Genomic DNA, 15326 nt, shown 5'->3' on the forward strand with positions numbered 1-15326 from the left:
AGAAAGATTACTGTTAACCAAAATATCTGCTCACATCACAGTTACCTTGGATGTTTCTAGATGGATTGCAGAGAATGCAGTAGATTTACCTATTGCAGCTGCTCTGAATATTTAGTGTAAAACATTAAGTACAATACACAAATGCAAAAAAATGTAGCCCTATGACTAAGCAGTCAAAATGTCCCAGAATCAGGGAATCCAGAAAACTGGAGTTCCATGTATCAGTTTAGATGGAGCAGGTAACCTTGCTGCACTGGTGAATTTCCAGTGAATTAAGGAGGAATAAGTTATATCTGTCAATAGAGAGGAACAATGTATTTTTGCTGCTTGTAGACTTAATGATCTGATTGATTGTTTTAAAATCATTCCTCCTTGCTGTTCCTTGGATTCTCTCACTCCCAGTATTTTACCTCTGGAAATACAGACATTGTGTTTTAGAAAGGGTATGGTATGAATGAGCCACATTACTGGCTTGCTCTCCTTAATGTGACATATGTATCAACTGTCTCAGCAGAGTTTCCTAGTTCTAAAAAGATGTTATGTTGATTTTTGCTAAAGAAAAGAAGAAAGCAATTTTCAGGGAAAGCAAACACTCTGGATGGAAAAAGTATGTGACTTAGTTATTATTTCAGACTGTACACTTCACAATTGCTTTTTAGGATGACATATGTGAATCTAAAGTAAAAAAGGTTATTCAAAGAGTTGTTAACCCCCCCGCCCCAACTACCATTTCAACATAACTTAAAGAATTGTTTATAAATAGAGTTCATAGAATTTAAAGCAAAGTAATCAGGATGTTTATGCTTATTTTTTTCCAGAGGAGCAAATAACAGAACAAGGTATATAACAGTCTCTATTTTCTAGGTAATTTCTTTTTCCAATGCAGGTATAGCATTACCAGTATTAATCACATAGATGACTGCAAGATGGAAGACTCCCAGATAAATCCTCCAAGACAACTGCATTTTCAGAAATATTTTGTTCATCCTCATCAATGATGAAAAAAAGCTATTTACTTGTAAAAAACACATTCTGTTGTAAAATCAATGACACTTAATCTTAGTTTTAGCATCTCATTGCAAGGCTGTGCCCAACACTGCAATACTGATAATATTTCTCTTAAAAGAAATTGTCATGAAAAGGAACAGCACAGCACAGTTCTTTTCTTTCATAAACCTATTTAGAAACTAGGCTTTGTAAAGTTATTTTTAAAATTGTAACATTCACCAAGCACCTTAACTTCTTAATAGCTTGTCTGCTTCTGTCTTAAAAACACATCTTTTTGAAATAAAGTGATTCTTTTATTCGCAGACTCTGAAACTATAAATATTAGTTGGAAAGACCCTTGTAAATCCCAATAAACAAACAAACAAGCAAACAAAAAACCCCAAGCAAACAAACATTCTGAGAAAAAAGTATAGAAAAGTGAGTAGATTCATTTTGACACTGTCCTTATGCAGTTGTTTTGGCGAGTATAGACAGAGTGTAGATCATGATTTTGACACAGAACATGCATTTTTTGGAGGTTTTTTGCATGATTGTCCCCATGGGTAGAATTCACAGGATGTATATATGTGAGTTTAGATTCCCTGTCAGTTAACTAAGCACCTGAAAGCCAGGCATTATTTCACCTAGGTCCTCTGCTTGGGACAGATTCAGATGGCCTCATTCCAAATGACACTGACTCCAGAGCAGTGATGGGGTTTCCCTGACTTGGTGGGGTGATGTGAGCCAGAAAATATTGCGTAGCTTTCAAAGCAAGCACAAATAATTGGTAAGGGACCTTGAGACAGCTGCTGGTAGTTAAAGCGCTGATTCTTTCAGGTGTTACATTATGAAACAGTGAAAACTGAACACTATTTAAATTAATAAAAAAATGCACAACAGACACCAAATCACTAAGAAAGCCAGTAACTTTACTGATTTGTCTGCAAAATACAAATTATACCTTATTTCCAGCAGGAGAATCTTTTGAAATTTTCCCATTTTTGTTCACTACAGACAGCTGAATTAAGTCCCTTGAGATACACAGATGTGGTTTAACTTAGTTATAACATCTTGTCATCTAGTGGCGACAAAGTCCAGCTTATGCCGCTGTGAGCCTCTACTTTAATATTTGTTGCAAATGCTTGTATGCTCCCATTTACAAGCTATTTTGTTATCACCATTATTTTATGGAAGCAAATCCCCATGAAAGAGAAGAAAAAAAGAAAAAAAGGATACAACAAACCATCTGAAGCAATCCAAGTGTAATGCCTGTGGTAACCCAGGTCTGATATTAAATACACAAAAGACTTTAGTACTGCATTTTTTTATTTTAAATTTTTTTTAAAAATTACTTTCTTAAATGACCTTTTTTTTTGAATCAAATAGAGGTATGGATCAGTCTGAGGTATGAGAAGGGAAGGTAGAAATGCAACATGTGACTATGAAAATAATCAAATGGATATTTTTGATGCAGAAAGTCTGTGACTCAAAGCTTGGATTGCTCCACATCTTTGGTTAAAATATATTAACAAAAGCCTTTTATTACATCTACAGTCTGAAGCATTCTAACAGACACCAGTGTTCCATCAGTCCTTCAAGAGACCTGTAGTGGCAGGAAATGAATGCCATATAACTGACGACATCACAGCAGATGGCACAAACAGGAACAGATGAAGTATGCCATGTTTAGGCAACAGCCTTTATTGAGGTTTCAAGTGGCTTTTAAAAAATTACAAAGCATTTACCTTCAAGGTGAAGGAAGAAGGAAAACAAACAGCTGTTAGACTACAGATAAAAGTGGGTATATAGGATTGCAAATACAATAAAAAAGGGTTGACGTCCTTGAAAACAGCCTATGAGTTCTATTCTTATACTAAGTTTACCTGAAAAAGATCTGAGGACAACAGCTAATTTTTACACTAATCATTAAAAATTGCTAAATTCCTCTTCTGGGAAAAATATAAGCCATTTTGTTATAAAACACAATTTTTGAGAGACGTTGAAATGAACAAAGCTTTACTGTGAATGGCTCAATGCATACAATATATATGTTGTGCAGATAGAGTATATCATATAATTGTCACCAGCAATTAAACACTAACTGACAACACCTTTTAACAGAGATTAGCTTAGCTATAACAATATTTGCAGGTGTCTAGAATGCCACTTCAGGTGTTTGAACTTACAATTAAGAATGTTGCCTAAAACATCATATAGCATGGGTTAAGGTAAAGTAAATGTTAATACTCTTTCAGGGCTCTGCCCCAAGCTCCTTAAATACAAAGGAATCACACAATAAACCCAAATTAGCTTTTGCAAATACAATAAATGGTAAGATACAGATAAAGGAACAAGAAAGGTAGACAGTTATAGTTTACAGAAAGTGACTTCACAATCAAAGTTGTGCTTCTTATCATTAGATCAGTTTGCAAATATGCATTATCCCCCAAAATTTTGCCAGTATAAGTTAGTTGCCTTCTGCAGCAGGAACAAGAGGGCTGACTGGCATTTATTTTCATGTGATTCAGTTCTACTTGTGTTTATACAAAAAGTCGCTGTCAGAGTTAATATAAATTGCCCAGGCAATACTTTTCATGCTACTTTCTGCTTAGTTACTTGCAGTAATATTATACACTGTATCTTCATTAAATGATATCTCTTATCATTTTTTTAATGTGTTGCTGAGGCAAATCGCAAGGTAAACTATTAATATGGCTATTCTTAATATATCAATAGACCAAATCCCCTTCCCCACTGAGAAGTTTCTACTACTATACCAATAAAATTGTATTTTTTCTTGAAATGACAAGGTATATTTGTGATACATTTGCATATTTTTGACACACTAAAGTTTAAAATTCTCAAAAGAGAATATGAGTACAGGTTAATCTGAGGGTGAAGAAAGGGGTTTTTGTGTTTTAAAATTAATTATGGGCCCCATTTTACCTTTTTTTTTGTTTTGTTTAAAGTTTTTAAATTTATTTTTTGGATTTTTTAAAATGTGCGTATCTTTGTTTACCCTGCAGTTTGCTACACGAGTAAGATGGATGCATTAGTAGCACAGTATTCTGCTTAAAGAGTTCCTAGATTATGTACTAGCCCCTGCACGGCTGAAAGTGCCTGTAAGGCAGGCTTCTGTAAAGTCATGGTAAGTGAAGAGCCTATGTCCTAATGCACACTGTAGTCTGATCATCATTCTCTACTACAGAGAGGTACACTCCATCATTGAGCAGTGCACAGCAACTGCATGTATAGGTGGAAAAAGAGTGTGGATTTCACTTCAAAGTGCTTTGTGTTGATGTTTCGCTGTTGCAGCTGTATTTTTCATCATAATGTCAATGTATGTAGTTGAGACCTAGAAGGACTCTTGAAAAAAGGAGAAATATTACTCTTTTACTATGGCACTAACATTTTGCTCAAACACTTTTCCCCTCCAACAGAAAGATTAAACTGAAACACTTGAATATACCATTTTTTTCTAATAGACAAGAGGGACAAAGAGGGACTTAAAGAAAATGACACATTCCCTCTGGTCAAGCTATCTTAGTCAAAGGAACAGTATCAGGCTGGAGAAAATGTGGATGCTGTGTGCTGAAGCAAGTCCTGCTCTGGTGTAAACACACAGGGAGTGTTGCTCAACAACGTGCCCACTGTGAGATGGTCCACAAGAACCAAGGACCAGTTGGCCAATATTGCCTGTGTAGAATCAACTAATTTTGAACCACCCTTTAACTGATAATCTCTTTAAGTATTTTATGTTGGTGAGAGAGGGGAAGAATCTATACAACAGGCACTTTTGTGCTGATCCCTCCCTTTGCCTCCCCCTGCTGCTTCGGCACATATTTACCTGCACTCACATAGCTTACAGCCGTTAGAGCTGCACATTCAATTCAGACAGGCAGAATACCAGCTTCATTAATGAGAAAGGGCCAAAGTACGCCACTTTGTCATTTAACCCATGGAAAACTACAAGATACGCAGTACGTTACGTAATAGAAGGGCCCTTAACTTGTTACAATGCACAAAACAGCATGAAAGAACGAATCAGTATATACAATGGATGGCAGTTCACCCAACTGATTGTAAAATGCTGTATTAAAATGATTTAAGTTGTTACACTAAGGTAAAGTCTAATTGTTTACAGATCAGTCTTTCAGCAGCTGACTTCGATCTGTAAAATGTACACCCACTAAAAGAAAACCGAAAGAAAATAGTTAAATGTGCAGCTGCACAAATATAATTCCCCACTATCAAGAGAACAAAAACTATTACCATAATTATTATATATATTAGAAAGCTATACACAAGCATGTTAATTTCACAGATTTTTTTAAAAGATTCTTAATATTTTATATAATTAGAAATACACATTTCAAAAACAAAACTTCTGCAAAGAGAAAACAGTTATCTTGATTAGCAAAGCATGGAGTTCCTCAAGGCTTAGGGTAGTGCTTTCTATACAGAAAGTCCTTTTTGCTTGTTTCTTCAGGACTGCTTAAAAGATTAGCAAAGCTATCAAGGAAAAAAGAACAAATTTTGGCTTAAGGAAACTACAAAAGCCACAAATGCTTTGCAAACTCTGTCTTACTTTTTAATATGAAAATAAGCAAAATGTAATGTACATATTTTTATACTTTTTTATTAATAAGTGATGCAGACCCAGAATTTTTGAAATTAAATATGTCAGCCCTCGAACTCAACATTTCTGTAAGTATGGCCCTCTTGAAATGGTTTGATCCTTTTTAACTGAGTGCCATACTCTAACAAAATGCCTGAATGTTTGTGAGCATTTTCAGTATGTTAGGTGACTCAGTTTCTCTTTCTAGCATCAATTCATGGCCACCCAACCCGTGGATCTGTCAAAACATCTGTACATTTTCTATATGTTGCATAACAGCTGCTTTCTCTCTCAGTAAAGATCTGCCATTTCTGGCAAATGTTTTCATTTTGTCTATTTACATGTAAATAACGTTGAACCTGCAACATGACACTATCTATTGTAACATACATTTTGCAAGGGAGCACAACAGTGAAAAGAAGTTAGCCTTAAAATCTATTTTGTACAAGTGTTCTGTTGTACAACTCAAGTGCTAAGCTTATCTCAGCATTTCTGTTTATCCTTATACTGCATCACTGAGGCAAGTTAAAAGTACTTTTACAAAACAGAGTACCTGACTTTTTTTTCACACACGGCACATATAATGCATATCGACCCTTCCCCCCTCCCCCCTCCCGTTAAGGTATAGCACACACACACTGCAAGAAAAAAAATCCCAACTAATAAGTCATAATGCTATCATGTTGCCCATCCTTCAGAGAGCCGCATGCGCTTGACAGAGGGGCTTTCCCTTTCGTCCGGCGAAGGTCTGGTGAGTCCAATGGGGGAGTGGAATTCGTTCCGGTGATCTTCTCGGTCACTTCCATCGTAGGAACTGCTACAGCTGCTCAAACTGTCAACAGGAGATCTCCCCGCCTCATGGCGTGTGTGCTGTTGGTATCTCGATGGTGTGGTGGTACGATCTCTAGGAGGAGAAACAGGTTCTGACTTGATGTTGAGGCTTTGAGTAGAAGGCAGGGAGAGATTTGTACTCTGAGATAAATGAGTGCTAGTGCAAGCTCTGTAGGAGGAAAGGAAACTCAGTTACAGATGGAGGAGGCATGGAGCCCCCAGATATGCACAAACACTCACATGAAACACCACTGTAAAGGCTTGCACAGGATCAGCACATGCAGAGATCATGGGCACTGTTGTCTGAGCAGAATTCACGAATTCCAGGAGATGACAGCACCACAGCAGATGTGGTCAGCCTTAGGGGAACAAGCCCTTAGTTTGGAGAGAGGTCTCACTTTCAGTCTCTTCTCTCCTTTTTTTAAGGTCAAGTGTTATCACAAATTTAGGAAGGTGAGCCTTTCCATTGTTGGAACCACCTTCAGGTATTGTATAACAAATACTTGTGTGTGTGTGTATGCATCGGCTGAGATGGAAAGCATGGGCTTTCTGCTGGGATTAATCCAATTAATTTGAATGCACACAACTATTTTTATTGTGGTTTGTTTTGGCATGTGACTTCAAATGCAAAACAGAAACAAAAAAGTCTGGTCTGGTAATTTTTATGCTTTTCAGAATAGAGTTGAAATTAGTGGTTCTAATATTGACATCAACAAAATAGCATAGGCAGGCAAGGATTTAGATATGATTTTAGGGTTTAAATCCATAAATCTGATTCAATCCAGAAGGCATTTGGTTAAACTAAAAAAGAAAACCTCAGGAATAGTAGAAGATTACAGAGGACTAGACTATTTGCCCATAGGAAAGCCAAGCTCGAAGGATGCTGCTAGTAGACAGACTGCTATTCTGAAACTTATTCAAAGGTACGCTATGTAAGTACTCCAAGTTTTTCTTTTCTTTTCTTTTTTTTTCTTCCTTTTTTGTGCATTTTTTTGGTAGGTAGTGCCAGAGGAAAGATGAAGCAGGCAGGGAGGAGAGTGCATACTGAGAACACACTTTATCTCTATGGGAGAAATGAGATTACTTTCATCTGCACAACATTTTGTACAAAAGCACCACCTCCTGGCAAAACCAGACTTTTCATTATTAAAACAGAATTTCCAACATGCAGTTCCCGTTATGTTCCACTTCAGGGACCATTTGCTAAGCTGAAGTTATAAGCGTCTTACCCAAGCAACAGAATTTCAAGGTTTCTATTCATGAGTATTTATTTATACAGGGGTAGGAAGGCAATAGGGGGAACACTTGACTTCACGAGATTTTAAACCTAAAGGGATATGCAGGGATATGCATTTTTAAACCTAAAGGGATATGCATTTTTAATGCAAGAAGGTGTAATATTCGGATTTAGAAGGAATTTCTAAGAATGTTGAAGACACAGGTAAGTTTAGTGTAGACTTTTTACTGAAATACTCTACTTTCCCTAGGCTGTCATCAAATGTGAGCTGAGTATTATTTAAACAACATTTACTACTACTTTGATAATTTTTTTTTCTTCTGACAGATTTAAAATAAAACTGTATGGCTTCAATATTGAATAATATCCTCTGATTTTATTAGAAATTGCTGCAGTGTTTAAAAATGAATGGATCATTAGAAAACATAGATAGCATGTTCTATCTCCATTAGAAAACATAGATAGCATGTTCTATCTCCAACTTTTTCATCAATCCTTCCTTCCCATACAAAAAAATGTGTCAAATCTGCAACGAGCCCTTTCCTAAGTTACAGAGTTCATAAGTAATAGCCTTCACAGTAAAATATGTAACCTATTTCTTTTTGCAAAGAGGATATTTTCTTTGTATTGTTTCTGCAATATTAAATTAACACATATAAGAAACTGCAAATATAAAACTTTGCCATTCCAACATAGTGAAATATTCCACTCTTCCTGAAAACCTGTTAAAAACAGTCCAAAGAGAATCAAGGATACATTTCTGCCTTTTTTTTTTTCTTTTCATTTCCAGTGACTTTATTTTTGTGTTGCTTAGGAGGTTCTAGGACTTCACCTGAATAAACAGTTTGTCAGTTTAGTATGATTACGTATGATGTTACATGCCAAGCTTATAGCTAAACCTGAAAGTTCTATAATAAAGGATGGTGGAGCCTAGAGAATTGATTTAGAAGTGTTTGATTTGAGCAAGTGACATGCCACTTTGCAAAGCTCCGGATAATTAAAAAAAAAGGACACTTATTCAGATTAATTTGTTCACATGGAACATACTGGCATTCTACTCTCTGACAGCATCTAAAGGAACAAATCTACAGGGATAAACTGAATTTCCATGACACAGAGCTGGTATTGCTGTACAGGAATATTGTCTCTTTAATAATCCCTCAGAAGTGAGTATGAGAATGCATATGTACAGACTTTTCTATGGATTACTTGTGATTCAGTAGCAGTACTACATAGTTATCTGGCATAAAAATTAATGGCAGTTTTATAAATGCTTCAGGTTTATTTGAGTTTTGAATCACCTTTTTTTTTGGTACATTTATAAAAGAATAAGAAATCATTTTGGCAGGTCAAGACTGAATTTCTGAGGTTTAAAACAATATTAAAACAACAAAAAATAAATTGTAGCACTTATTTTGATTCACCATTTTTTCTTTCAAATATAGCCTTTTACTGCTGAAAGTATTTCTGAAATTTAATATATTTTCATTTTATTATAATTTGCAATACTTCATTAACATTTCCTGAAACATTTTTATGAGAAGTTCATCTAAGCTAAATCTGCATGAGAAATGCACTGCTACATACATGTTAATGGTGAAATAATAGGTATTTAGCTGCAATCTTTAAATCTATATTCTAAACAAAGGATTGACCTCTATTTAGAATGGAAGGTGCGCAGTAAAAATGAGAATTCTGTCTGCTGAAATTTTCATTAAAAATAATTTAATGGAGAATATTTTCCTATGTCTAGCTATAGTTATCATTTAATAAAAAATAATTGTAGCTAAGTAATAATCTTTCTATATAAGGGTCACAGAACAAGTCAACATTATGCATGAATTGGGACAACTTTTTATTCACGTAGTCAGAAGTTTGGAGAAACTTACATAAATAATTATCTATACTGAAGCACCTTCAGATTAAATATTGTTTCTCTCCCTGCATTCATATTTTGGGAAAGTGAAAACTTCACCTGTGGATGTAACTTTTAGATGAAAAGATTGTCTCTTAGGCTAGGAAATGTATATGCAAGAGAACATATTCCATACTGTGGGCAGTTAACTTCTAATAGTCTTTTTTGTACATGTTAAATAAGCAGTAAGAGACTTTGATGTACTATTCAGGCCAAGTCCCAAAGCTTTGGGAGGGACTGATTTTCAGCAGAATTTTTGTATGGATTTTTTCCAGATGTAGATGCATTAAAAGACCATGAAAATACTATTCTGTTTTTAAACCCAGAAAGTTGAAAAGTTTGGTTTCTTTCAATGTCCCAGTCATGTCTAAACAGCCTCTTCATGTCTAAACAGGCTCTACATTATTGTGCTGTTCACCAGGCTTGGCAGAAGGCCAAAAGCTGCACAGACAGGGAAAGTGAATTACTCCCATGTCCTCACATATTTGCCCTCTAGTCCACCAGCACTAGTGTGGCTCCTAATTACACAGTAAACTTGAAGAACTAAGAGCTTGGTTGCAGAGATCTCCAGTTACCTCCAAGATGGTTATGACAGTGCTACTGAAATTGCTGAGGACTTATCTGGATCCTATCTTATTCGACTACTATTCACATTCTTGTCATGCATGGAGGAAGCAGAGCTGATTTTCCCCTTTAGATTTTGGTGAAAAACAAAACCTGAAGGAGACCTGGAGTGTGTCTTCCATTAACTGTTTTCTTACAGGTCTTCATAGCCTACTGTTAACAACAAGCATCTCACTGCCAAACCTTTTCAGTATATGACCCCAATAAGCACTGAGATTTTTCTTGTCAAAACCTTTCCGTTTGTGCTTTCTCAAGTATGTGAAGATGACTGTTATTTTGTTTAATTTTAAAAATCTTTTTGCTAATTCTAAATCAGGTTGATATACACTGGAAGTGTTCTACAGAATTTCAAGTTTTTCAAGTAATTCAAAAGTTAAAACAGATGCTCCTGCATGTGGAGCTCAGTGAGTGTGATTTTCTGCAGTGATAGAAGACTTCTCCAGAACTGTCTGTGAAGGAGCTTTCATAGCTGAATTCACTTACAAATCACTGAAAGATTAATAATAATAAGAGTAGCAACTCAGAATGTATTCCAGAGCCACAGACATTACACTTTGACGTTCTGTGATATGAATCAGAAACAGATCACGATGTGTGACATATCTGAAAAGGCATGTAGTTTAAGAGTTAATTTATACTTTTTTTTTGCTAACCAAATAACCTTATAGCATTCCTTCGTATGGTGTGGTACCAATTGTTTATACAGTGATACCTAACATGTGAGCTTTCAATTTATTTGAGAATTCATTATTTTAGTTGTACAGTAGGTCTGAATGCTGACCCAGAAGTAGTGCAAACTCACAAAGAAAAGTATAAGAGAAAGATATTATGATTATTTTTTTTCTAGCACAAGTATTTCAGTTGTATGTTTTTATGACATTTGTATCTATATATACTTATTTATACAGAAATGAGGTTTAAAAATTTTTTTCCTTTTGAAATATTTGTATAGGTCTCCTTAAAAACCCAAGTAATCAACATGGTAGAGACATTAAAATAAGTTACAAAAAATGGTCAGATAAAGTAGAAGGAGAATTTTGAAGTTTAAGGCATGTTTAGAGTATTAAATAGTTCCACACTATGGCAACAATCTCAAGGAAAGAAAGTGCATATGTGGAAGACTTCTTTTGGAAAAAAAGGTTTTAATTTCAAATGTATATGAATTAAATTTTTTCCTCATAAATACACTCCTGCTGTTTTCAGCTTCTATTTTTGTAGCTAAACCTTTTAAAATTCAAAAATGTCTAGCCGTACATTAGGCTACTGTGCCACACTAGTGCATGCCTATGGTCTTACTCAATAGAAATTGTAGATATCAAAATATTTGAAAATCATACACCTGTTCACTTAAATGAGCCAAGAGATTGCTTGTTCAGGTGATTTCCCTGTGTGAATTTTCACACTTCTAAAGATCCTGAGGTGATTGAGCACTGTGTTTCTCTGAAACTTGAATAAATATTGTAAAATTAGCCACTAGAGGGCAGGAATACCTGTAGTCCTCAGCACAGGCACATCACAATGAATTTTGTAAGCTTACAGTTCTTTGGCTTAATCATGCTATTTTCTCATAAAAATCATCTCAAAATAAGTGAAACCTGAATTTCAGAGCTGAGCAAAAGGGAGTATGTGATTATTATATAAGGTTAAGGCTTAATCTCCAGTCAATTAATGATGTAATCTTACTATTATAAAATATCTAAAAAATTTTCTTACTGCAAATGTTTGTGCAACAGTAACTGGAAATTAAAAGCATAAATAAAAATATGACATCAGTATAATATAGATGTTTGCTTTTAATAGTGAAATAAAATCATATTTAAAGGAATAAAAACTAAAACATAAACAATACACTACTGAGAAAATGCCATGAACACAAAATATTTTGTTGTAGCTCCCTAGCAAACTTTCCATGAATTGCATTGTTCCAGTTTTGCAAAATCTGGTTTTTATACACAGTAGATATGTTCTGGTATGTTATCTTCACATATTTCATGTTTGGAACTCTCATGGGGAGACTGAAGTCACTGTAGGACAGTAAAATAAAGAAAGCACTGCTTACCCCAATTGACTGAGGGCAGATGGTGGCATGTTATGTAGGTGTTGCTGTTGCCAGCCAGTCACAGAACCAAGATGAAGAGCACTGGCTGTATTAAAACCAGAGAGAGATGATATATCTGCACTACTCAGAGAATATTCTAGATTTGAAAACAGAAAGACAATAATTAAGAGAGAATTAAAGAGGAAGCAATTAAACAACAACTAGTCTAGTAATTTTCATGTCACTTTGTAAGCCTTTTAATTTTAATTACACCAATCACATTAAGTTGCAGCAGAAAAAGTAAATCTTCCTCTTCCCTCAACTCATTAACTTGGGAGCAAATAACACACTAATAATTATTCTGTAATCTAGCAGGGTTTTACTGGGTCTGGCAGATCTAAAGCATTCTTAGCCTGTAAATTCACCATAACTACAAAAAGACTGTCAGAAAGATTTTGGTTACAGTCTTCCTTGCAGAAGTCTGCAGGCAGTCTGCTTCTGAACAATATGTGTGTTCTAAAAATGTCCTGGATCTATGTCACTGTGTGCGCTCTGTACAGAAGAAATACTCAACAGGAACTGTAAGGATGCCTTGAGGCTTCATTTCTGCACCCTCTCAGGTAGGAAGCTGTGATAGCCAACAGAGTTACTGAACTCTCTTTGGAGATAGTGAAGCTTCTTATTTCCACTACCCTCATGGCTTTAGCATGGTGCACTCAACTGCATGAAATTATATCCAAGGAAGAATAAGAACTGTTAACTGTTTTATGGTTGCTAGTTGCTTTTTTTTTTTTTTTAATTAAAGCAAATGAAATAAACCTACCAAACCAGTTTTACTTCAAGCAAATCAGCTAACTTTGAAATAGATACATCTGAAGTTAGTGACAGTTACAGAATAAGCAAATGTAGTGTAAAGGCATAACAGCTATGAATTTTTCAGTTTCTCCCAAAGAACATTAGCTAATTCATTGATATTGAGATAGACACTTATCAGCACCTTGCTCCCTTACCCATCCTTTGCATCTGGCACCCATACTTACCAGTACCATACGTTGTTGAGATGGCTGATGGGTATCCTCCCATCCCTTGCCCTGGTAGAGTAGGAGTTGCTACGGAAACCACTGGAGTAGCCAATGACTGAGCAGACTGGGAGTTATTTATCCTTTGATTCTTTTAAAGTAAGTAAAATAAACATATTATTGACCAGTTTTAAGTCAGTTGGGTGTATTTGCTTTCTGGGAATGTTTTGTGCATGAAGAATACAGGCTATTACAAATTTCTAGAAATTAATCATTTAACATGTGGCTTTGATGAACTCTGCCAACCCTATAATTTACAAGCTTTCAAGAGACCAGTTGTCACCATAGTAACCCATTACATCAGTATCTCCTAGGTAACTGAACTAGTAAGACTGCTTTTATTGTGGGTAGAAGAACAGATCATGTGAAAAACTAATGAAATATATGAGCTCTATTCCCATTGCTTTCCTTTTCACTTGTATAGAAAAAAACAAAACCCTACCACAAAAAACAATGAAATCCAAAAAGCAAAAGAAAAAACCCCAAATCCAGCTCTGCTGGGTTTTGAAAGTGAGGTGCACCCCCATACTGCTGAACTCTGAACTCTTACCAGGGGATGGAGCTCTGACTACTTCATTTTTTGTGCAATAAAAAACCCTTCAAGGCTGTTAGATTGCACAGCAGTTAGACACTTATCTTTAACTGCAGGGCACTAGGTGTTGCACTGTAAGAATTAAACTAGAGAACTCTAATTATGTGAGTGGCAGGAAAAAAGGGCTAGCCAAAAAAGGTGGCTATCATAAGGCTATGCTGTCTTCAACAACATAAGTTTACATGCTCGACATGCATCACCAAAAAGAAAGCATAATTCTAGCATGCTTAATTTGAATATGTGCAACAAGTGCATCTGGCCTTCTATTGCTATATTTAAAAATTACCATGACCTTTTTGTTCACAACATAGTTATTTTTCATTTTATTTCAACCAACATTTTACCTACATCATAAGAATAACTGTTTTTGTTTTCTTTTTCTTATTAAGATGAACATCATTACCACTTACCAGAAGCAGATCAACATCCTCAGACTGATTGCATAGGAAAGGAGTATTAAAAATTAGTAAATGTAAATATTGACCAGGTTTTCTCTTAGGGAATATTTTCATATCATAGGGGCAGAAAATTAAACATCTTCTGAGCATATCTTGGAAAAAATACACCTCATAGATCTCTTATTTGTCCTCCTTCTTACACAGTCACACTGTTTGCAGATTATCATGCTGTACCTGACCACTCACAGAGTCCCTTGGAAAATATAATTTTTAAGGGCCTTGGAATAAATCATTTGATGCAGACAGCTTGTCACTGCCTTGATCAACTTTGAGTATTGCCCTATAGGACTATTTGTAACTTAATGACTTAGGACGTAGCATCACATTTATGGGCAGTTTTAGTTTGATGATTAATTTATTTTGCATCAACCTGAAGAAGCCATCTTCTAAGTTGTTTTAATAATGTTTTTTATAAAATAGAAAACTGCATCACTTAAATGACTATCTTTTAAAATTTAGTTAACTTTTAATGCTAAATCACTCAAAACAGCTTTACTTGGAAACACTTATGAACTTTTGAAAAGCAAGTGCAAGACACGGACATAATACCTTCCAAATTCAGCCTTCTAGCATAGTATATTGCCTAAATTTCACTAGTCCTGGCAGGAGATACAGAAATTTCATATTCCTTTTTCTCTTGCTCTATTTACTGCCTCTTATTGCAAAATTTGGAGCTCACAGTGATAGGGCTCAAATTAATTTATTACTCTTAATATGTCATCTGCTAAGAGTTTGTGTGGCTAATATTTAAGAAAAACATAATAGGTTAGAGATGCTCAGGGTTAAATTTAGCCTTTATAACAGCCTCAGGAAAGAGCCTTTCAGCTACTGGGAAATAGACTGCAGAAGGTTAGACTGTGCACAGTTAGGACACAGTTCCTATTTTGCAACTCAACAGAAAAAAGGTAGGAAGTAAATAAGATTTCAAAAAAAACCCAACCAAAAAC

General features: G+C 35.3%; 1 protein-coding gene across 6 annotated transcripts in view; it reads right to left on the minus strand.

Annotated features, from left to right (window-relative positions):
- Positions 1–1839: 1839 nt before the first annotated feature.
- The window catches only part of MEF2C (myocyte enhancer factor 2C), a 114104-nt gene continuing 100617 nt past the window's right edge, over positions 1840–15326 (minus strand). For 5 of the 6 annotated variants that reach the window (XM_084225063.1, XM_084225066.1, XM_084225061.1 and 2 more), the window contains 3 exons: positions 13291–13420; positions 12272–12407; positions 1840–6605 (listed from right to left, as the gene is read on the minus strand). In XM_084225063.1, the coding sequence (XP_084081189.1) occupies positions 6284–6605; positions 12272–12407; positions 13291–13420 (588 nt within the window). In that variant the 3' untranslated portion in view covers positions 1840–6283. The remainder of the gene's footprint in view (positions 6606–12271; positions 12408–13290; positions 13421–15326) is intronic. The other variant, XM_084225065.1, reaches the window with a different exon arrangement.

This window comes from Fringilla coelebs, assembly GCF_963513975.1.
Source record: "Fringilla coelebs genome assembly, chromosome: Z".
In the NCBI taxonomy this organism is placed as follows: domain Eukaryota; kingdom Metazoa; phylum Chordata; class Aves; order Passeriformes; family Fringillidae; genus Fringilla; species Fringilla coelebs.